Source organism: Xyrauchen texanus, chromosome 46 (assembly GCF_025860055.1).
Source record: "Xyrauchen texanus isolate HMW12.3.18 chromosome 46, RBS_HiC_50CHRs, whole genome shotgun sequence".
NCBI classification, from domain to species: Eukaryota; Metazoa; Chordata; class Actinopteri; order Cypriniformes; family Catostomidae; genus Xyrauchen; species Xyrauchen texanus.
This window is the reverse complement of record NC_068321.1, coordinates 5,777,244-5,802,679: the sequence shown is the minus strand read 5'-3', so window position 1 is coordinate 5,802,679 and position 25,436 is coordinate 5,777,244. Positions and strand designations below refer to the sequence as shown.

The 25,436-nt window shown below is 36.8% G+C and overlaps 1 protein-coding gene across 1 annotated transcript in view; it reads right to left on the bottom strand.

The window, feature by feature from the left end:
• The window catches only part of LOC127638540 (serine/threonine-protein kinase BRSK2-like), a 278,228-nt gene extending 254,682 nt beyond the window's left edge, over positions 1-23,546 (bottom strand). The window contains exon 1 of the mRNA XM_052120105.1: positions 23,277-23,546. Coding sequence (XP_051976065.1) covers positions 23,277-23,370 — 94 coding nt within the window. The 5' untranslated portion in view covers positions 23,371-23,546. The remainder of the gene's footprint in view (positions 1-23,276) is intronic.
• Positions 23,547-25,436: the final 1,890 nt, after the last annotated feature.

Below are 25,436 nucleotides of genomic sequence, written 5' to 3'. Positions count from 1 at the left end.
ATTTTCATTTTTATTCAGGAGTTATGTATATACAAAACTATAACTTTTTATGACAGTAGTTTAGTGATAAAAAAAATGTGCCAAAAAATTTTTTTTTCCATTTTTTTCCCCTTCCATCTTAGCCTACTCGCGCCCCCCCAGGAGGGGCGCGCCCCACCGGTTGAGAACCACTGGATTAGAAGGTCAGTTCTGGAAGTCAATGTGTTGAATACAGGGGAAATGTGCAAGAGTAAAGACCTGAGAAACTTTGACAAGGGCCAAATTGTTATGGCCAGAAGACTGGGTCAAAGCATCTCTGAAATGACAAGGCTTGTGGGGTGCTCCCGGTCAGCAGTGGTGAGTACCTACCAACTGTGGTCCAAGGAGGGACAAACCACAATCTGGCAACAAGTTGTTGGATGCCCAAGGCTTATCGATGCACAAGGGCAACAAATGCTATCCCATCTGGTCCGAACAGGCAGAAGGTTAAGTGTGGCACAAGTCACAGAAAATGTTAATGATGGTTACGGGAGGAATATGTCACAACACACAGTGCATCGCACCCTGTTGCCGTCGAAAGTGCCTACAATGGGCACGCGAGTGTCGGAACTGGACCTTGGAGCAGTGGAAGAAGGTCGCCTGGTCCGATGAGTCCTGTCATCTTTTACATCACGTGGACGGCCGTGGGAAGAAGACAACCCAATGGAAGGAGAGCGATGTTCTGGGTAATGTTCTGCTAGGAAACCCTGGGTACGGCCATTCATGTGGACGTCAATTTGACACGTGCCACCTGCCTTGCAGACCAGGTACACCCCTTCATGGAAATTATACCCTGATGGCAGCGGCCTCTTTCAGCAGGATATTGTGCCATGCCACACAGCACACATTGTTCTGGGAAGGTTTGAGGAACATGATGAAGCGTTAAATGTGTTGCCCTGACCTCCAAACCCTCCAGATCTCTCTGATTGAGCATCTATATGATGTGCTAGACCAACAAGTCTGAGGACACCTTCAGGGGTCTTGGAGAGTCCATGCCTCTGTGGATATGCGCTGTTTTGGCAGCACGTGGAGGACCAACAGCATATTAGGAAAGTGGTTATAATGTTTTGACTCATCAGTGTCAAAACAATTCGTCCTTCTATCCATTTTATAGTTGCTCTTGGTTTTACGGCAGATGTAAGTGTTACTGAGGGTAACATGCAGCAGTAAAGGCCATTGAGAGCACTCAAGGGGGTATTATGAGAAAGAAGTTGATTAAGTAGCCTCTGAGGACGGGACCAGTCGATTAAAACTCTCAACCCTTCGCAATAAATCTCCATTGTCCTCTGGGACAATATTCATGAATGTGTGGAAACAGGTGGACACCTTCTATTGTTACCTATTCTATGCTGGTTTCCATTGTGAATTTCTCTGATATGATAGGAAATGTAGACATCCAGTTTCTATAGAAGTATGAGGCAAAACTAAAACAGCAAATCAGCGTAGTAAAACAGAACATAGTTCAATTAAGGAGCCATCACAATGGACATTACTTTAGAGACTTAAGGACGAATATTCACAGTTTATACAGAAAAAGCTCCTGACCATTTTTTACAAAATGTAAAAAGAACTAGAGAAAAATATAGCTGCAAGCAGCAATTATCAGGGCCAAGCACAGGAATGGCAAAAATTTGTGAATATAGCATTTTTGAGAAGATTTTAGGCAAACTGCTCAAATAGCAATGAATAGAATCACTTGTAATGTAATATAAATTGTTCTTGGCATTAGCCAAGGAGTCTATCAATGACAATAGACTAAAATTATCAAAAGTTATTAGCATTTTTAGAAACATCATTATGATTTGATTACAAAATAAGTCTTGATGCAGCATGATACATCTTCTTGTATTTCAATTATTTTATGAAAATACACACAGATAGATGTCAACTCTTTGACATCTCAATTAAATACAATCAATGAAAATTGAAATATATTCCTTAAAATTGTGTAAATGTTTTCTTTAGTTGTCATATGAACAATCAGACAGTAAGTATACTGAAGAGCTAGTTTAGCCCATTAACTGGCATCATCCCATATATGCTATTTAAGCAGGGGTTTTTTAAATATTACCTTCATATCCGACTTTAATCATGATATTTACATTTACATTTATGCATTTGGCAGACGCTTTTATCCAAAGTGACTTACAGTGCACTTATTACAGGGACAATCCCCCGGAGCAACCTGGAGTTAAGTGCCTTGCTCAAGGACACAATGGTGGTGGCTGTGGGGATCGAACCAGCGACCTTCTGATTAACATTTATGTGCTTTAGCCCACTACGCCACCACCACTACTCCTTGACAAACCTTATATCGTTTGAAAGCTACAAGACTCGAGCTTCGAAATATACCCACTGTTTTGCGATCTGACTGATAATATTACAGTAATGCATTAAAATACTGAAACAGTGGATTTTAAAACATGCAACATGTGAGCTTTTACATCATCTTGTTTTGATCCAATCGGATAACGGCAGGAAATGCAATCATACAATCCATAGTAAATGTCCATGTTTGAAAGCAGACTCGACCATTTTATCCAAAACAGTGAAAATTGAGGAAAAAACGGACAATGTCTCACAGGGATCCAGGCATTGGATCGCTAGTCAAGATTTGATTGACAGGTCATGTAGCCATTGGTATGACGTTTCTATGGTTACAGGTGTTGGTATTGCTCATTCCAGAACAAGGACATCTTCCTAATGTTTGTTTGGATAGAGACCTAAGGCCACCATTACGCTCTGAGCTTTCTTCTGTTTCTGATGACTGATCAGAGCCGAAATCTAACATTTTAACTGCTACTTTCAATGGATCTATGTTAGATTTGAGTACTTTGGAATAAGTTCCACGCAGATTTGAGGAGGAATAAACACCAAACCGCCAGGAGCGCATATTTTGTGTTTGAACTCATAGCAGCAAAAGGGCTAAAGCTAAATGCACAGGCCCTGATCAGTGTGAATGAATGGGCTCTTTGGATCATTTATTATTTTATTTAGTGGTGTAAACAAACTATTATATAATTTATGGCAGAAAAATATGATATGTTCATATGTTTATCACATTCATATTTTATATGATATAAAATATGAATGTGAATAATTACTGCTAACAATACTATAACCATGCATTATATATATACACTCACCTAAAGGATTATTAGGAACACCTGTTCAATTTCTCATTAATGCAATTATCTAACCAACCAATCACATGGCAGTTGCTTCAATGCATTTAGGGGTGTGGTCCTGGTCAAGACAATCTCCTGAACTCCAAACTGAAGGTCAGAATGGGAAAGAAAGGTGATTTAAGCAATTTTGAGCGTGGCATGGTTGTTGGTGCCAGACGGGCCGGTCTGAGTATTTCACAATCTGCTCAGTTACTGGGATTTTCACGCACAACCATTTCTAGGGTTTACAAAGAATGGTGTGAAAAGGGAAAAACATCCAGTATGTGGCAGTCCTGTGGGAGAAAATGCTTTGTTGATGCTAGAGGTCAGAGGAGAATGGGCCGACTGATTCAAGCTGATAGAAGAGCAACTTTGCCTGAAATAACCACTCGTTACAACCGAGGTATGCAGCAAAGCATTTGTGAAGCCACAACACGCACAACCTTGAGGCGGATGGGCTACAACAGCAGAAGACCCCACCGGGTACCACTCATCTCCACTACAAATAGGAAAAAGAGGCTACAATTTGCAAGAGCTCACCAAAATTGGACAGTTGAAGACTGGAAAAATGTTGCCTGGTCTAATGAGTCTCGATTTCTGTTGAGACATTCAGATGGTAGAGTCAGAATTTGGCATAAACAGAATGAGAACATGGATCCATCATGCCTTGTTACCACTGTGCAGGCTGGTGGTGGTGGTGTAATGGTGTGGGGGATGTTTTCTTGGCACACTTTAGGCCCCTTAGTGCCAAATGGGCATCATTTAAATGCCACGGCCTACCTGAGCATTGTTTCTGACCATGTCCATCCCTTTATGGCCACCATGTACCCATCCTCTGATGGCTACTTCCAGCAGGATAATGCACCATGTCACAAAGCTTGAATCATTTCAAATTGGTTTGTTGAACATGACAATGAGTTCACTGTACTAAAATGGCCCCCACAGTCACCAGATCTCAACCCAATAGAGCATCTTTGGGATGTAGTGGAACGGGAGCTTCGTGCTCTGGATGTGCATCCCACAAATCTCCATCAACTGCAAGATGCTATCCTATCAATATGGGCCAACATTTCTAAAGAATGCTTTCAACACCTTGTTGAATCAATGCCACGTAGAATTAAGGCAGTTCTGAAGGCGAAAGGGGGTCAAACACAGTATTAGTATGGTGTTCCTAATAATCCTTTAGGTGAGTGTGTATATATATATATATATATATATAGAGATAGATAGATAGATAGATAGATAGATAGATAGATAGATAGATAGATAGATAGATAGATAGATAGATAGATAGATAGATAGATAGATAGATAGATAGATAGATAGATAGATAGATAGATAGATAGAGACAGACAGACAGACAGATAGATAGATAGATAGCGAGATATAGATAGCGAGATACAGACAGACAGACAGACAGATAGATAGATAGATAGATAGATAGATAGATAGATAGATAGATAGATAGATAGATAGATAGATAGATAGATAGATAGATAGATAGATAGATAGATAGATAGATAGATAGATAATCTGTAATTAATTTGATATAATGTTTTGCAATAAAATAATGTGTCCTCATATGTGGTTTGAGTGGTGTTTCTGAAATTAGTTTTTCAAAGAATTTCTGAAATGTATTTTATTCACTCTTGCACAAATGGAGTTCTGATTTCATACTGTGGCCACTTTTTGAAACTGCGCCTCGTAAATGTTTGATAAATCTGGTATTTTATATGTGGTGGCTCAGTGGTTAAGGCTCAGGGTTACTGACCAGAAGGTCGGGGGTTCAAGCCCCAGCACCACCAAGATGCCACTGTTGGGCCCTTGAGCAACACCCTTAACCCTATCTGCTCCAGGGGCGCCGTATCATGGCTGACCCTGCACTCTGACCCCAGCTTAGCTGGGATATGTGAAAACTAATACCTTTCACTGTATATATGCAAAAAACTGTGAGTATTATGTGTGACCAAAATAAAGGATTCTATTTTTTTTTTTTTTTTTTTATATATATAATTTATTTACTTGAAATTTGGGATACAACTTGGTTTGATGTATGGCATTAATTTTCTGAAATTTTGTTGGGTGCCACATATATTGTTTATAAATTTTTAATAAATGAAATAAAAGTTTAGTACATTGCATTTTCGTTTCAATAAACTCTAACTTCTATAACTTTTCTTTTAATTAACTTAACTGATTTCACTTGCACAATAATCTCCAAAGTGTCTTATTTATAAAGAGTCCATAATTAGGTCTGTAGGCACAGGCATTTTAGAATGATAGGCATTTAAATCCGAGTATGTCACTCTTGGAACAATGAAGCTTTGATGTCATCTTGTGGCCACATTTGGTACAGCGTCTAAAATAATTCTAAGACATTTGCCATTTTATTACTTATTTTACTTTACCAAAATTAGGTCTCTAGTCCCAAGCATTCAAAAGAAACAACCATTTAAAGTTGAAATTGTAATTTTCTGGTAACCGCTAAAAAAGGGGAGTGGCAGTTAAGGGGATAGCATACCAAACATTTGATATTTTGAAGTCAGAGATGACTGAATGTAAAGCAATACAGTGCAATGAGTCAGATGTTAATTTATGAACTGTTCTGAGCTGTGATTCACAAAAGCATCATTAGTGTAAGTTGATCATAGGCACCAATTGTCTTAGCAACTTGGGCTAACAATGCTTTTGGATAGCACAGCCCTGAGTGATTCCATTCATTCAGTTGAATGATTTATCTGACTGAATAAACATGAAAGTTTGTGAGAAAGAATGAATTATTTTAAAAGATGATGCTATAGAGTTATTTTTTGAATTTGAGTAAATTTAGTGTAATGAGTGCAAATGACAAGAAAGTGTCATTTTTTTTTTTATTGTTTTTTTTTTTTACTGCAAGCTCACAAAAACGTTTGATTAGCATGGTCTGTAGTTGGAAAAAGTAAGTTTTCAATTAAATTAATAATGGCCGACAGGAAGTTTGACCGACCATGACAAATTTGTTATTATTGAACTTGGCTTGACCCAAGGAATCTATCAAGACTATTGTCATAACAATAGGCTAAAATGATCAACTTATTATTAGCATTTTTATATGTTTAGTTACAGATGTTTACCACAAGCTAGCACTGACACATACAGAGTTTTGTAATGATACGCCAATGTGTTTGTAAAATAAAGCATTTTACAACAAAATTCAAAATGGCCAATGCCCAAAAAGGCTGGCATAGGCAACATTGGTATCATTCGACATGGTATGCGCCATAGAATGTAAAGTCCATTTTTTTTATTTTAGGACAAACTGTTAAGAAGTAATAAGCAAAAATAGCCCATTTTTATATCTCCTGACCCATAGGGTGCAGGTCATCTCAGGAAATGATGGCTATGACATTCTTTGTTGAATTTGTTGTCACACCATTCAAAAACGGTTTGGTCTATCAATATTTTTTCATAACTTTTTGTCCTGAGTGTCTCCAGATGACGCATGCCAATTTCCATGCAAATCAGATGTACGGCCTAGGATGAGTTAAAAAAAAGTATGTTTTTCAGAAAATTCAAAATGGCGGAAAATCTAGTCAGCAGAAATTGAAAGCATGGTATGCTTTCAATTTCAAATTTTGTCTCTAGGATTACGGTTCAAAAGTTATTAGCATAAACATGAGTGAAATTTTGAACTGTTGGTGGAGCAAGACGGTATGAGATAAAGACTCCAAATTTGCTATGGTATCATTTCAGACTGTCATCTACTTGTGTACAAAATGTAATAACTTTCCCGCAAACGGTTCTATGGGATGCTATAGGAAACGTATACAGAATGATAATAATAAAAAAAGAACACTAACAGAAACAATAGGTGCCTACGCAGCTATTGCTCGGACTCTAAAAATACATCTGTGTCATAGAATCAAGTGCATTGAGTCAGGATAGCAACTTATTTGCACCTCACAAAGCATTTGACAAAAATGACTTGTCGAGGGTCCAGTTGTGAAGAGCAGTTAAAAGTGCTTTAGTTATTCTGCTTTTTAGTTTAGTAAAAAAAAAAAAAAAAAGGAAAACCTTTCAACCACCAAAAGGAATGCTCTTAGTGAAGAGAAAAACTGCATCACTACATGAGATATGAGTGTGTGGGTGAATATAACAGAAAGACATTCACTGGTGATTCAAAATTGACTGGGAACACTGTATGTACATCACACACATACTTTTGGTGCTGGAAACACTGTCTGTAAAGGTGGTAAGCCCAGAATTTAATTAAAGGTCTGGTTGATTTATTATGCACAATCAGAGCTACACACATGCACACCTTTACAACAACTTTACTCTGTCTTCTTGCTGATGCAACAAGCTAAAATGTTCAAACCTTACATTGCGATTTCTTTCCTACACATAGGCTGCACAGTTTAAACAAACTGATTTGACATGACAGATATGTAATGACAAGTGAATGTGTTTTTCTTTTAAAAAAAAAAATATATATATATATATATATATATGTTTCAAAGTTTTTTACTTTGAAAAGCTCTTCAACTAATTTCTTTCAGCGGCAAAATGGTAAATGTTCTGCACTTATATAGCGCTTTTTTTTTAACCTTAGAGGTTACCAAAGCGCTTTACACTGTTTCCCAATCACCCTTTCACACACACACTCATACACCAATGGTGGCAGAGCTGCCATGCAAGGCGCTAGTCTGCCATTGGGAGCAACTTGGGGTTCAGTGTCTTGCCCAAGGACATGGCATGTGGAGTTGTGTGGGCCGGGAATCGAACCACCAATCCTGCGATTGGCAGCTGACCCGCTCTACCAACTGAGCCACAGCCGCCCCAGATGAAAACTTTTTTTTTTTTGGAGTGATTATTACTTTCTTTGTTAGATACACAAATATTAACTAAAAAGCCTTAATAATGTGTGTTTATAATTAATGTATTATTAAAATATTCAGTGGTAATCAAATTATGATAATAAAAAACAGATAATTATTTCAATATTTTAGGGCTATTGTTAACAAATTAGAAAAAGTTAAAAAAAAAATGTCTCCCTCTATAATTGTACTTCTGAGTGATGCAATCACTGAATATTACTCAATTCAATACTGAGCCATGTTAAATACACCTCTGACTGTTGTTAAATTCACAGATGAACATTGTTTATCTTAATACTGAGTCTTGTTAAATTCACAGCTAAAGGTTTTTAAACTCCATGCTGAATAGGGGTGGGTGACTGATCAAATGTTATTTTCAATACAAATTTTGGCTTCCAACAATTACGAAAACAATATAAACGAGATAAAGCGATTATTGTCCCGCATTCCATTTCACAATGAAACACCCCGTGTTATATCTTTAAAGCATCCTTATGAGTTGCATTAAGTGACAGGGGAGAGATTGAATCTTCTCCCGACTGATGCACACTTTGGCGTGGAAACACTCATCTCTCACATGCATTTTCTGCAGCTAGATTATAACATGATGGCTCGCAATGTAGTGAATCATAATATGTGTCACGTTCACTGTGTGTAACTTATCATGAAGAAAATCAGTGATACGCAGCTCTATTAAGAAGAGAAAGTTTGTTTTTATGAGTTAAAGTTGGATCGAAGTGAACAAAGGTGAGAGAATGTAGTCTTATCCCATTATACACTGGAACAAAATATGTTTTTGATTAGTCTTTTTTTGGCTTGTTTTTTAAAAACAACGTACATTTACTTTTTGGAGCTTTATTGCAATAGAAAAAATTGTTATCTGACAATGTTGAATACAAAATTTAATCAGGGCTCGACAGTAACGCTTGTCCGGCACAAGTGGATTTTTAAAGGGGCAAGTGTAAGAGAATTTTACTTGCCCCACCGGGTAAGCAGACTGATTAAAACATCAATAATGAAAAAACAACCGGCTATATTTGTGATCGCCTAGGCCTGTCACTTTTTATAAAGTTCATATTCTTATTCTGGTTTTATAATTCTCTAGTGATCTAGTAACAGCTGCGCCCTGTTTGATTGACAGGCGGCATATCTGTGTGTGCTGAACATGAGCATGTTATGAAAACACTCACACTAATGAACACCTGAACAGTCAAATACATTTCAAAATACAGTTAAAATGCCTGTCTAGGTGAGATATTCATGTAAACACAGAGAGTGATGACTAAAGTGAACGTAAATAGTGGAGAAATAAGCGGATTTGTATTCAAATGTCAGACTTAAAGACCTGCTTCTGTCTAGTGTGTCATCATAATAATCCAACTACAAGAAAACGAGAAAACACTCACTGCTCTTGACTGTGTAACTTTAGTAGCTTTAGAAAGTTTATAAGAATGATTATAATCATACAGTGAAACCAATAATAGTTGTTGCATTTCATTCTGAATCTTTCCTTGAATATTTTAAACTGCAGTTAAAAACTTTGAAAGGTGTTAAAAAAAGCACAGAATTTTCTTAATTTGTTCTATTATTTTTAATCCATTTCAATTCATTGCTGTTTTTTATTGTTATTTTATTACTGACTGTTTACTGGTCTTGAATAATTACTTAAGAACATTCTTCCATAATTCACATATTAGTTTGTGTTATTATTTGTTGTGGTTTTGAAGTTGGTATTGAGAATCGACTACTGAAAGTTTGATATTGTTATACTGTAAAGTCTTTGAGTTCACTGCTGAACGTTGTTAAAACTGCCTGCTGAGTGTTAAATTCATTGCTGAACGGGGCCTGGGTATCTCAGCGATTATTGACACTAACTACCACCCCTGGAGTCACGAGTTTGAATCCAGGGTGTGCTGAGTGACTCCAGCCAGGTCTCCTAAGCAACCAAATTGGTCTGGTTGCTAGGGTAGGTAGAGTCACATGGAAACTTCTCACTGCAAGGACGTTAAATGGGGATAACACAGGCTGCTTTTGCCAGTGTACAACACTCTGTAGTCATGGATTAAGACTCGGCAAGCTTCGGGAAAGTTTAAAAAATTGGCTAAAACACACAAAAATTATAATAATTATAATATACTTTTCAAAGTAATCGATAATAAAACAATAATAAAACAAGGAATCCACTCTTACCTTAAATCATCTTAATTCTTTTACTTTTTAAGTTTTTCGGGGTTAATATGCATGTATGCATGAGTGTGGTATTGTGGAAGAACCAATTCTGTTGTTTAAAAATACATTTGAAAGTTAAATACATTTAACAACTACAGTAACCTAAACAACATAAAATTACAGCAAAAACTTCTGTGTAAATTATAACATGTTAAAAATTGTTAAATGAGAGAGCAACCAGTTTTCACATGCAATTACTACATTTACACCATAATAAGCTCCATTAGATGTTCTCTGCAAAATCAATTTTGGCCCTAAATGCTCCTTTTTACACTGGGACCCAAAGTGAATGTTTGTTTTATGGTTTGAGTGTTCTGCCACTCAAATGAGTCACTGAATTGTGTGTCTGTATTTGCATTCATGAAAATGTGCCATTATTCTTTCAGCACTGACACAATGATAGTATAAATGGCGTCAAAGATGATTTGAAAAAAAAAAAAACATTGAAAATGTATATTTGATTGATATTTGTTTAACTTGATAGCAAATATAAAACCATTTTCACATGGGGATACAAAAGTGGTATACACTTAAAAACACACAACATGCATGCACACAAATCGACAGTAGATTTAGTGGGGGGTAGAGAGAGACAGAGAGAGGTTGCATTAATTGAATGTTATTATGGGGAAGAGGTCTGCGCACCCTACTGAGAAAATCCCATTAGAAGCCAGCGAGATTTAATCACCAGGTATGAAATTATTAAAAACCTCAGTGAATCGCTCCATTCCACCCTGTTAAGGGTGAGTCCCACCGTTATGAGCGGACCGTGGGGAAATCCTGCTGCCCACATGTGCATACGCACAAAAAAGCATATAGCTTACAGCCCTGAGGGTTGAATGATAAAAATAAAATAAAAAAAAATCACATAAAACACACAACACATGACTGTGCTGTCTGCTTAGGCAAGAGTTGCTATAGAAACCCACATCACACATAAGCGAGAGATAGTGATGTTAACAGTGTTGATCTATGTTACTCATCAGTATACTATCGCTATAGCAGACATTAATGTGAACTGTCCCCTTCTACAGATTATTCTCTTTGAATTCAACTCCTGTAATGACGGAGCAACAGTCTGAAGAGAACATTGTTGAGCAAGTAAGTGATGTCAATATATTTATAGCAAGTTACCTGGACAATAGCACATCCAGTGAAATGGCACAGGTGTTTGAAGGTAACTCTATTGCCCCCTGAGAACGGAGATTTGTTACTGCCACAATAGCATAACGCACGTGTGTAAGTTCAACTGGAGAGCACGTGAGCAATGTTTTGGCCAAGTGCTTGCATCTGCGTACGAGTACTTGCAAGCTCAAGTGAAAAAAAAAAAACGCATTATTTGAATGCATTCAAATATTTTGTTGAATTGAAAACTGACTTTTTCTTTTTCACATTACTGTCATGCAAAAGAAAAATTGAAGCTAGTATTAGTTGTGCTAATTTATGCAGATTTAAAAACAATTTTAATTGCATTACAGATTTTTTGTTGTAACCAGTGTTGGGTAAGTTACTCAAAAAGTTACTCCAATACCAATTACTAATTAATTCTACCTGAATTGTAATCATATTACTTCATCGGAAAGTAATCACATTACTAATTTATTTACTTTTAAATTACTTTCTAAACACTTTTCACAGAAGGTTGTTTTGTTTTTTGCTCAATTAATTCAAAAAATTGTTAGAAGGCTTGCACCCCTCAGCTGTCATAGAAACACAAACACACGTATACATGAGCATAAGTCATGTTTTCAAGTCTACATAATACTATTTTATACATTTTTAACCCAAATAGTGTATTTACAGTAATATATTTTTAACTGAAATTCAGTAACCGTAATCTGATAAGAATTGAACATATAATGCACACTTTCTTTTGACTAAAAAGTAATTAGATTACAGTGACTAATTACTTTGTAATCAGATTACAACCATCACTGGTTGTTTACATTTATTCATTTGGCAGACACTTTTATCCAAAGCGACTTACAAAAGAGGAAAACATCAGCAAATCATCTTAAGGAGACAGTGGTACGAAAAGTGCCATATTACAAAGTTTCACTATCATCAGTATAGTATACAAAACAGATTTAAGTGCAACAAGAATTGTAAAAAACATTTTTTTAGTGACTGGTTAAGTGCTCTTGGTTGTAATACACTTAACACAAAAGCATCTGTTTGAATCAGTAAAAGAAAATAAAAAAAATAAAGGAAACCAAATATAGTTTCCCTAGACAAAACTAGAGGTAGATAGATATATCGGTTTTACCGATTAATCGGTGCCGATAGTGTTTTTTTGGAACTATCCGTTATTGGCAAAAATTAATGCTGATAGTAGCCAATTGTTTTGTTTTTTTTAATTCTCTGATAATTCCGTTTTTTAAATAGAAGCGAGGGAATGCAAGAAAGATACACTGTGTCTCCAACTTCACATATTGTCAATAATAATAATAATACAGTATATAGGCTATACCAATCTTAATTTGATAAATATTAAATATACAGCATTGTGACAGAGATAGGTCTTCATCTTTTCAAAATAAGAGACTCCGCTGTGTTTCCGGCTTGTTTAGTGTTAAAAGTCCCACGTTATGCACCAAATCTTCTTTTTTTCTGATTATTATTGGGATTTTGGTTGAGAAATAAACTACATCTGGGATTTTATTCATTTTGGACTCTGACCTCTAGACAAAACGTTGTAACATTCTATGAATCTATTTTAAAAACTATCGGCTCATTAATCTGTTATCAGCCTTTTCCACTACCATTGGTATCAGCAAAATCAACTATCGGTCGGCCTCTAAGTATTAAAGAAACTACAAAGTATTACCTCATATTTTGGAGAAAAGAGGAGATTTAACTCTTCTGGTGTTAGCCAGTTAGATTTTTTTATTCCTATTATATTATCAGTGTTATTGTGTGTAAAAACTACAAATAAAAAATTTCCAATAATTGTGTATGCAAACATAGAGAGAAAGAGAGAGAGAGAGAGAGAGGAGAGATGTTTATTAGTGTATCAGTCTGTGTCAGCAGGACATCAAGAAAAATGAAAACATCTGAAAGCGTTTGGAATTGAAGGAACATTGAGCATAGCAGCCCTATAATTCTGTGACAATTTCACTGCTTTTCCTCTTGTAAAAAACCTGACGAAACACAGCAGCCTCCGATTTGCTGGGTTACTCCACGAACTGAAGTCAATAAAACCTGCCCAACAAACTCTACTGCATAAAACCCCCTTACAATGACATGATCTACAACCAGGATATTCTAGAGAAATACAACATTCAATGGAAAAGTCCCCTAAAAATGAAAATGATGTCATCATTTACACCCTCACGTTAAATCATCTCAAAACCTATATGCCTTCCTTCCATGGAACACAAAAGGAGACGTTAGACAAAATGTCCAAGCTCCCTTTTTTCCATACATTGAAAGTGGATGGTGACCAGTATCTGTTAAGCTTCAAAAATAACAAAGCACCATAACAATACCATGAAAGAAGTACATTTGTCTTGTGCACAAAGTTCAAACCAACATCAGCCAACAATGCTCGATGTCATTGCCATCTGAGTGCAGAATATGCGCAAATGCGTTCCGCACACATATTTATCGTATGACTTCAGAAGACTTAAAATAGAGCGTTCAAGTCTAATAGACTACTTTTATGGTTCTTGCAATCCCCAGTACCCATCCAGTTGAATTGTACAAAAAAAGAGCACTTGGAACGTTCTACTAAACATCTCCTTTTGTGTTCCACATAATTGAATGAATGATGACAGAATATAATTTTTTCTTGCTGAACTATCGCTTGAAACACTAAGTAGCTCTGCATAAAGGATGAACTTCTTGACAACCCATTCTTAAGGCTAATTTATACTTGCTGTGCGAACAGGCTTTGCTTATTTCACCTACAAATGATGACGAAATGCAGTGAGGTTTTTTGTTCTGCCAAGATGTTCTTTTGGTGAGATTTCTCCTGTTCACGCACATCTCTGATATTATTGACCCAAGAGAACTCGGCTGGTCAAAGAGCATTGATGATTGGTTAAAACTATTTGTGGGTGTGGTTTGGACATGATGCTTTTTAATTACAGTTGCGTGCCAGCTGAGGAGTTACTGTCGTTAAAATGGATAACTCTGAAGCCCACCTCTCAGAGATTGTGCGGAAGTATACTTTTTTTTACAAGACAGGACAACCACAACAAACGAGTGGAGAAAGATTTTAGTTTTTTTATAGGGGCCATGACAAGTTTAATAAAGTAAAGATGCGGCACAGTGCTAGAAGCGGCACAGCGCTAAAACCGGCGGTCCATGGAGGGAAAACCTGCATTATTGTCTTGTGACTGGAGCAGTACGTAAAACACAGTGACACAGTCACTCTGGAACTGTCGTCACCAGCCGCGTTTATCCCGTGCGTTGTTCCAGCCCGGCCCCACCCTTCTCCGCTCTACACTCCTCCCAGCGTTGCCTCAAGCCAAGGAGCCCCTGGCATGACGTACACCCCCACCCCTCCTCTCCATTTGAAAACAACAGCAAAACTGGTGAGGGAAAGGCCAACACGGAGCGACAGAGAGAGAGAGGAAAAAAACCTCACTCACCGGTTCTCTGATGCACTCTCACGTGGTCCTCGATCACTCCTCCACCCTCTCAGGCGGACGGCAGCTGCTCCTCCCAGGGCGGACCGCAGTCAGACCCATGACCCCCGGCAGACAGAATGCCCCTCCGGGTTCCCGGCAACCGTGGGGACACTCCTCCACCCCTGGCAGTGGCCCTACTGCTCCAGGTGGTCGGGGAGTCAATTCCCTCCTCCCCTCGCGGACGGTGGTCTTCTCAACCCCTCCATGTTTCTGGGGGATGGCAGGGCACTCCTCCGCCCCTGGCAGCAGCTACTTCACGCCAGGCAGTCGGGGAGTCCAGTCCCCACTCGCCTTTCGGACGTGGCCGTTCTCTGCGTCCAGGCAGTCAGGCTACTCTGTCCCCCGGCGGATGGCAGCGGCACTCCCCAGGGTGGACGGCAATGCCGAGGACTCCGTGATGGCACCAGTGTAAGGGAAAGGAGGAGGCGAGAACCGGCTTGACAATATAAATAATCTCTGCTCTACAGGTGATGTGACATCAATGTAGCATACAACTGTTTGAAATGCTTGTCGGTGCATTACGCTGTTTCACATACATACAGTATAAATACATAGTAGGAAGTATATAGTATGCAGTAAGTTATGGTGTCTGTCAATCTTACACAGTTAACACAGACTCACATGGTTATTCATGTAATAATATGAGAGCACACTCTTATGTGCTTGTAGCACTACTTTACAATGGGTTTTCATTTTTCATCATTTGTTTGCTTATTTGCATAGTTAAAAACTATGATGGAAACACATTAACCAAATAAACTTCTCTTGAATTTATTAGAAATAAAAGGCATGCATAAAAAAAGTAATGTGGCTGTAAACATATGTTCATGTACTCTGACATCGACTCTATTCTGTCAAGTTACTAACAAGCGCAATCTGCCATCACACATCTTCGCTTGAATTCAGGCATGTTTTTCCTGTGGCGCAACTGATAGCGTGTAATTTGAGCAGCCTCAGAGAAAGACATTTCCCTCGAAAATTAATCTTTTACTCCACTGATGGTTAGGCTTAGGTTTGGAGATTGGGTTAGGGTGTAGCATTAATAAAATATCCATTCCTCTTTACTAAAGTACATAATTTACAACAGAAATATCAACTCGCTTCTGGCGCCCCTCTGTGGACATTTCACCCTGAAACTGAAGCTCAAGCATACAATACATTAACATCAACTCTAGCTTAGGCCACTGGGGCAGTGATTTGAATTTCAATGTGTAGAGAATTTCAGCAGCAGAACTTTTGACCTACTATTGTCTAATTCACAGTAAGATAATCCAATTTAAACAATTGGACATTCCAAAAATCCCCAAAAAGTTGAAATTGTTCCAGCTAAGCCATTTGTGTAATTTCTCTGTCTTTCACAGTCATCATTGTAATAAATATGAAGTGGTTTTAAATTGATACTATACCAAAAACCTTCTGAAGTCAAGCCTGTGGTCTAGCGGTAAGCCCACATGCAAATCATTGTGCTGTGATGCATACACAAGAAATAGCCTACTGGTTCGAATCTAATTCATGAAATTTCCTGATTACGTTCTCCCTCTGTTTGTTTGAGCATTCTATCCAGAGCAGCACAGAAACACTAGCTCAACCAAGTTTGGGGCAGGACTATCTGTTTGTACAACCAATGATGGGGGAGTTTTCTGGAATCTGCTTGAAAACAGTGAAACATTTTTTCTTCTTTTTGGTGACACCAGTAGCACAGAAATTACACACAAGTATAACACCAAACACCAACAAAACGAAATGTAACAAATATCTACAACCATCCGCTCTGGGTCATGATGCTGAAACTTTATTTTAATACTTTGGAGCCTCGGAACATTAATACATTTTCATAAAAGCCTCAAATGTCTCCTAGATGTCCATTTTGCATCTTCAAGCCTTTGGCTGGATGAGACCAAGCGTGATGACTCACGTATAATGAACATATGACTGAAGAGTCGATGCAGGGTTTGCTATGGGCAACAAGGTTAACAAGCAGGACTACAAAATCTAAAAGGAGTTTAAAACACCTAACTGTATAAAACATGACATGGTGTGACATTGATTTAAATGGTGACAATATTTCGGCATGTCACACTGTATAACTCGTATAATGCTAAATAGATGGACAGTATTTAATATTTACATTCTGTGAATTAGAAAACAGCGCTAAGCGAAGAAATGACCATGACACCCAGGCTGGGGAACTCCCTAGCAACAAGAAACAAGACAGACTGATTCCATCCACAAACCCAGAAACAGTTGCTTCTCAAAGCTAAAGAAGCCTTGTGCATTTTCTCCTTCTCATTCTTTTCATTCATTTCATTTTTTCTCAGAAGGCTTCCACTTTTTCTATCAAGTTAGTCAACGTACCGCATGTTCCCCAGTCCACGTGAAAGAGTGTGTGTGTCACAGATTTATCATGTAGGATTACACACATGCTCGCAGCACGTGTGCATGCGTGTGTGCATGCGTGTGTGTGTGTGTGTGTGTGTGTGTGTGTGTGTGTGTGTGTGTGTGTGGCGAGCGAGCGAGCGAGAGAGTCAGATCCTAATCATATAATGAATATGGCATTGCACAGAACAGGCAGATCAGTGCAGGCCTTCCGCTTAACACTATAAATAACAGCTCTATCAGACGCATGCAACACAACAGCATTCGCATTAAGATGCTAACAATCACCTCAACTGCAACTTTCCACCAATGCATTGTTGTTGCATTATAATATTAAGCAAAACCCACAGATTAGACTTGGATGACACTGCAACACTAAAAAACTATTTCCTAACCAAAGAAACTGTTACTATACATAAATATTTGCTAAATAACTTCTACGCAGCTCCTTCTACGTTTCGCAGCAGTTGCCTGGTGAACTGAACACTGGAGACGCTACAACAACAATTAATTTTATTCACTTTCACACAAATCATAAACACTTACTTTTCACCCTGTTCCTCACACAATGGTATCTTATCAAAACACTTTTACTATAGCGCATGACTTGTAAGGCGATACATTTGAATGTTTGCATAACATACTAACTACTTTTACAAGCTTGTTGGAGTGCAATCAAATTGCAGTAGTTCAACTGATAGAGCGCCACACTTGCGATGCAAAGGACAGAGGTATGAGTCCTGAAGAGCAAGCAAGTTGACAGCCAAAAGTATCAGAGAAGCACCACAAAATGATGTTGTTGCTTCAGCAGATTGTTTCATTTATCTCACATTTGCTTTATATGATCGGTTAGGTTTAGGGTAGGAAAGTAGGTTTAGTTCATTTAAAACTTCATAGAGCACTAACCTAAAAACATCATACGTTTCGGAAAAAATGTATCTCACTTTAAGTGCCACACAGTGGACATTACACCACAGAACTGCCACAATACGTGTAAGTCGTAATAATGTCATTTTGAAAAAATGAAGCCGTAGTAACATAATTTTCATGAGATCAGGCTGATTTTTTCTTACCACAAATGTGTTAATGTTTGCATTACATAACCAACTACATTTACAAGCTTGTTTGTGTGTGATAAAATTGTGCGGAAGCTCAAAGGAAAAATAAGTCAGACATATGAGGTATTATTTGAAAGCTTAGAAACAGACTTTTTCGGGATAAACATCACTTCTGCATTTATATATGTATTTATTAAAATAACAAAATAAGGCCCCAAAACATTTGTTTAAAAATAGAACCCCTCCAGAGGTCATGGGGTACAAATATTTAAATAAAAATCAAAGTCCTTCACATAGCACCTAAATGTACAAGTCATATATCAAATGAAAGATCTCACTCTCAGGAATGTGAGTGCATTTGTAGCCCTAATACCATAGTTCGAAAGATTTTCAAAATAATCACAAAGTGAAATATTATTTCTCTAAGTCATAAATTAAAAACGCCTCTTTTATGCTCCGATAACTGCTGCTGTAAGCCCCAAATAGCTAAAAACTTTATATCTGATTTTGCTTTTAGGAAGTTCGCTAATAACTGAGCCAATTTTTACTTGTCTGTTACCTTGCTTGGCTGAATAATCCAATGTTATATCTTAGATGTCCAGAACAAAATATGCAATCCATTAGGAAAAGCATACAAAACAAATCATCAGAAAATATGCTTTTGACTATTGATGATAAATTATCATTGCAAAGGGGAGGATCTCAGCTTTCTAATGACACCTAGATTGAGATTCTAATCCACTCAAAAGCCAAGATATTCAATGAAACAACAAGGGTGGTGCTTCAACTGAAAATTAGCCTGAATGTCTGTGGACAAGCACATCTGTGAGGGTTAAATGCATTAAAGCTCCACCTACACTTCAGATCTGTATATTCTGATGGAACTTGATTAAGGAAAAAATATTTTTTCTAGTGCTTTCTACTACCTAGTAGGGATGGGCATTCATCAATAATTTGGTATTCGAATTTTTAAGCTCATAAAAAAATGAATCTTCGAAAATTCTATTATTTAAATGAAGGTTATTAATGAGAAAGAGACGATGTAAAATATATTTTTTTAGTCATAAAGGTTAAAAAAAAAACATGCTTCTAATTATATCCAAAACAAGCTTATATTATGTTTGTATTTTTTTCAAAATATTTAAACACGTATTATATTGTGTCTCATATTTTTGTTGATATCCACATGCTCAGTAAATGATGCTCATTTATACACACTAGTTTAAATGATGGAACGTCCCTTACCTCAGCTAGCAAAGTCTTTCTCGGATGCCATGTTTGTTGTTTACAGAAGCGTCATGGGGATTACGTTGCTACAGGGAAGCTGCTTTCTGATGAGATGCACATATATGAGAGTATTGTGTACACCGCTTATCCAGTACATTTAAACAGGAACCCAGCTTTCTCACATTAAGCCACATTCTCACAATAACCTGCTTTTCTGGTGTCCATCTGAACATACTGACAGAACCGTTTGTTCAACAAATGTGATCAACTTGTGTCCACACTCAACAGCGCCACCCAGTGCATTCTGTTATAAATGCCAGTTTTAGTTTGTGTGTTGAGGATTTAACATGCATCTCACTGTATATATGGCCAGCAAAGCAAAACTTTGCGAAATTTGAATGGTATTTTTACTATTCGAATAATTATTGCAGAACGAATACTCTAATATTCGACTACTCGTACACATCCCTAATACCAAGTGGAATAAAATGGAACTTTTTAAAGTATTGTAGATTGAACAGAACCAGAATTACATGTTTACAAAGTTAGGACAAAAAATACTGTTTATCATAAGATTATAAATACATACAATATTATTTGTGAATAATTGGATTACATTTTTTTATTTGGGCAGTTCTCTGAAAAATTAGACCAATTGTTTTGTAATTCCACAGTATGTGGGAATGATGAGCTTTTAAACTTGAGTGTGAAAAATGGCAGGTGGCAGCCAAAAACAAATCTAACAAAATTTACTGAGGTTTATTCTTAAAACATGGTTTTAAATGGTTTGCCAATGGGGTGAAAAAAAAACATAATTTTATGTATATTCTCTTTAAAAAAAAAAAAAGGTCTCTTAAAAGTATCTTGTTTCAAAAATGTTTAGATATACAGTATTTACAGGGAAAACTAGAAACAATTATTTTTGCAGTGAATGCAGCATTTCATACAGAAGTAGAGGTTTGGTTGTTGAATATCCACTCAAGGAGAAGGGCATAATGGCATCAGTCAGTCACATTAGGTGTGTTGCAAATGTGACAGTCACGCTGAGCTGATTTGGCGATCGGATGGAGCACGCACACACACACACAAAACACAAAGGAAAGTAGTCGACATCATACTGTGTGATCTATGAGGAAAAAACAGAATCCTGCAGGTTTAGAAAGAGCACTGTAATTGAAAGAACAGGTTACCTGGATTGCAACAAAAACTACAGCAGCCCCAAAGGGTATTTGGCACATTTTAAAAGTCTGAACTGCATAACACTGCATAACTAATATCAATAACAAAATATCAAACCAAGTGGCATCTGCAAACAAACGTTTTTGAGCCATTTGTGCGATTACTTTTAACCAACAGTGTCAAGCTGATTTTAGTGGATGTATGAGGTCAGTTCTTCTCAAGTTCTCACAGGTGTCCTAGCAGAGTAACTGCAGGTGTAATTCAGCACATTAACTACAAAACATTTTCAATAATATTTGAAAACCAGAAAGTGTCCAAACACTGTCCTAAATTTGGGAAATATTGATCATTATACAAACTTTGTTTATATTACAAAACATTTTTCTAAACTGAATAAAAAAAGATTAATAAAATTTACTTTATTTTCCAAGTATTTGCACAGTACATTTTAATGGTATAAAATTAAGTAAAATCTACTTAAAGGGACAGTTCACCCACAAATGTCCTCATCATTTACTCATCTTCACGCCATCCCAGATGTGTATAACATTCTTTCATCTACTGAACACAAACAAAGATTTTTAGGACAATATTTCAGCTCGTCTTCACTATGCACATAAATGGGTGCCAAAATTTTTAAGCTCATAAAGCACATAAAGGCAGCATAAAAGTAATCCATAAGACTCCAGTGGTTTAATCCCTGTCTTCAGATGTGATATGATAGGTGTGAGTGAGAAACAGATCAATATCTACATCCTTTTTTACTATAAATCGCCACTTTCACATTCTTCGTGCATATCACAACCTACTGGGCATGGAGGAAAATGTATAGTAAAAATTACAGAAATATTTATATGTTTCTCACCCACACCTATCATATCACTTCTAAAGACATGGATAAAACCACTGGAGTCTTATGGATTACTTTTATGCTGCTTTTATGTGTATTTTGGAGCTTCAACTTTTTCATACCATTCACTTGCATTGTATGAACCTACAGAGCAGAGATATTCTTCTAAAAACCTTCATTTGTGTTCTGCAGAAGAAAGAAAGTCATACGCATTTGTGATTTTATGATCGTGAATGGGTCATTTTGAGTAGAAAATAAACTTCAGACTTAACAAAACTATTAGTTACCAAACATAACAACAAAACCAACAATGAAATTGGTGTACATAAAATTGCAAACAATAAAAGAATGCAAAGTTCTTTAATATTCAAAACTGTTGCATGCTGGGAACACCAGCTTCAAATGTACTTATTGTTTTCATCTGTGGAATTTACTCAAATTAGCGAATAAATATGACAAGGTTTGTTAAGATAACAAACAATCATAAATAATATTTACCTATAAGCTAGAGCATTCATTTTCAATTCAAGTACAAATGTAGAATTTACTTAATATTTTCAAGTTCACCCTTAAACCAACTTATTCAATGTAGAAAGTACTTGATCTTTTCTGCTATAATTACTTCACCATAAAATCCCTTTTTTCAGTGAATAGAAAGGCTAGAAACCCTCACATTGCTTATAATGGCACAAAATGAATATGAGAGCACTGCTGATCAAATTGTAGTCTGGTAATTCTGGTTTATATTAAAGCAAACAGACAGCTAGATCTGCCATACTCATAATAATACCAATCATCTTCTCAATTCTGGCTCAGATCTAACCGGATTAGAAAGTCAACCCCTAAAACCCATGCAATCATCCCCAACAAAACACACAAGCTCAGCATCTTTGAGAGGAGAGGCTATGAGAATATAACCACTATTGTATTCATTTGATGATATCAGGTGAAGCTCAAAGGACCCAGTAAATGTTGCATCACTTTCTTCTCACACCATTTGCCCTTCGCTATCAAACTTAATGTATATTTATTTCAAATATTGTATAAAAATACATAATTTTAGAATATAGAGTGGTGCACTGTCTAAAGGTCCCAAATCAAAGCGCACAAGAATAACATGGATTATCAGGTTTTACACAAACTTGTGCTTATATGTTAATATTTTAAATCTAATACAATTTTAATATAATCCAGCCATGAGCTTTACATATAAATATATATATATGTATGTAGAAATTGTTTATCAATATATCTTTTCAAAACTCAGAGTATAGTTCAAATTGTGTTCTTTTGTATATTTCTTGCAACATGGTTATGAAAAGCTCAATGAGATACATTTGGAGATTCCCTGCCTATTGCTATTCTTAGAAAAGTTCGAACTATTGGGCAATTCGTTTTTTAAATGTATGCATCAATGCATCATGTAAAGCCCAAGTTTACAAGCATACATTCAGATCTCCAGTGCAGCAACACACCCGAGCTGAAGACTGCAGCTAGACAAAATTGTTCCAATGTTACAGAACACAGCATGAGAAACCAATCAATGATAGATACATGATCCACCTGGCTGGGACACCAGCACAACAGTACATGCACGTCAATAATATGTAGCCGAAACTGAATATCAGCCAACTTGAGACACTGTTATGTACAGATTTCAATCAAATGCATAAAGCACCAACCTGTCTGTCCTTTCCCAAGGGTCTTTTCTAAACGGTATGGTCCCACATAATTGGCATGAGGGGTAGTGTTGTTTTCCTTCCCCGACAATGACATTTTTCCAGTCTAAACACACTTCACGCGGCGTTACGGGTATTGGGATGCAGCAATCCTCTTATAGCTGCACGGCAGGATGGCTCGCGCTTAAACTCCAATATACCGCTGGCTCTTTCTCTTCCTCCTGCCCGTTTCAGACCGACAGTCTGTGAATGAGGTGGGGAAAAAGGTCTTTAAATTAGTCCTCTCCTTTCCTTTGCACGGACTGAAACGGGCGCTTAAGATCCGACTGGCATTGCGAGGACCTGCACGGCTCGTGTCCGGCTGTACGGCGGCTGTATGTGTGGAGTTAGTAACCGGTGTGCGAATTCAACCAGCGCTACTACGGTGAAGGCTGGCTTATTAATATTAATGAGCTAAGCATTCGCCATTGGACGGTTACCAAGTAACGTCAGCACAATTGAATTAATATTAAGAAGACCGTTTTTTTAAATGAAGAACAAGGACAAAATATTTTTTTTTATATTTAAATAAATAAAGAAAAAACTTGGAAAGTAATGTATATACTGCAAAAAAAATAGGCAATAAATAAATGATCCATTTGGACTATGTCTTTTGTTTCCCCATAATTTAGTCCTGGATTGATTGATTGAATTTTGTCCTTATTTATTTATTTATTTATGTAACAATTAATTAAATGTATTAATTTCTGCATTTATTTATACATACAAAGGAGGGGCATTCGTATTGAGGTTTATCAATACATACAATAATTCACGAAAAAGCTAAATTAAAATTAAAATAATTAGAAAATACATAAATTAGTTAAAGTCCTAGGAGAGCACTTTCAAGTCATAATTTTTAATAATATTCACATTTTGTTCACACAATTGTAAATCACAATTTTGTATTATGAATGCATTGGAAAGAGCAGAGTCAATAAACCAAACAATCAAAATTATACAAATATTGAAAAATGGTTCAGATTTGCCAAATTTGTGATTATGCAGTAGCAGTTTTAACCACCACGGAATTGTGTGGGGCCCCAGACATCAAGAGGGCCCCCAACCCTAGTAGGAAAGCGCCACAAAAAATGCTTGAGGTGACATGTTGTTCTGGGTGCACACATGAACCCATTTTTAGACACTGTGTCAAGTTAATAAGAACTGTTTCAGGTTTCAAAAATGCATGTCGAGACACCTGCGTTCTGTTTCATACATTGCGCTGTGAGACTGTTTTTAGCGCAGGTGTTGCAATTATTTAATGTTCTGAACAAGTTCAGGTTGCAAAGAGGGGACTGTTACAATGTTTAACATTATTCCGGATTGTTCTGCACCAAGCAAAGTTTCAGCGATTGATATAAGGCTATGTTTTTTTCCCTTCTGCTCTAGTGTGCTGAGGGGCCGCTGTGCCTTGTCTGCTTACATAAAATACAGCCACATGTTGAACAATACACAGCAGCATCAGAATATAAGCTCCAGGTGAAAGTAAAGTAAATAAGACAGGAATATATCAATATTGTATACAATAAATCCTCAAAATAATAATAATTATAATAATGTATCATGTTATAACAACAAACTAGACAACAATAAATAATTGATGGTTTAACACGTTAATAAATACTAAATTCCAAAATGTTACTGGGTGAAATAGTAGGTTTTGCTCACACTCTTCATAAACAAAGTGTTTTGAAAAATGTATGTAGGTAAATATTGTTATTTTTTTTTTATCTGTGGAAAAACTAGAAGACATACATTAATTACAATTAACTAGATTTTTAGTTCATTAAACATTTTGAATGTACTTGACTACAACAGTTTATAGGATGAATTTAAAATTATGATTTAAAATCAATTATATGTAATTTTTTAAGCAAACATTTTCAAATTGGGACCCTGGGTTGGTTGGTTGATTGGGGACTCATAAATCATAACCCCGCCCCTGCTTTTATGTTGAATACTTACCAACGGAAAGGAAAACATTTTTGGAAATTTACCAAAGAAGTCAAGCTTTCGCCATTAGAAGGTCAGCGCAAACTCATTAATATTAATGATCTAAGCCTTGGGCTGCGTTCCATTTCACTTTAAACATCCACTCACTAACTTCCCTAAGCACTTCTTCTC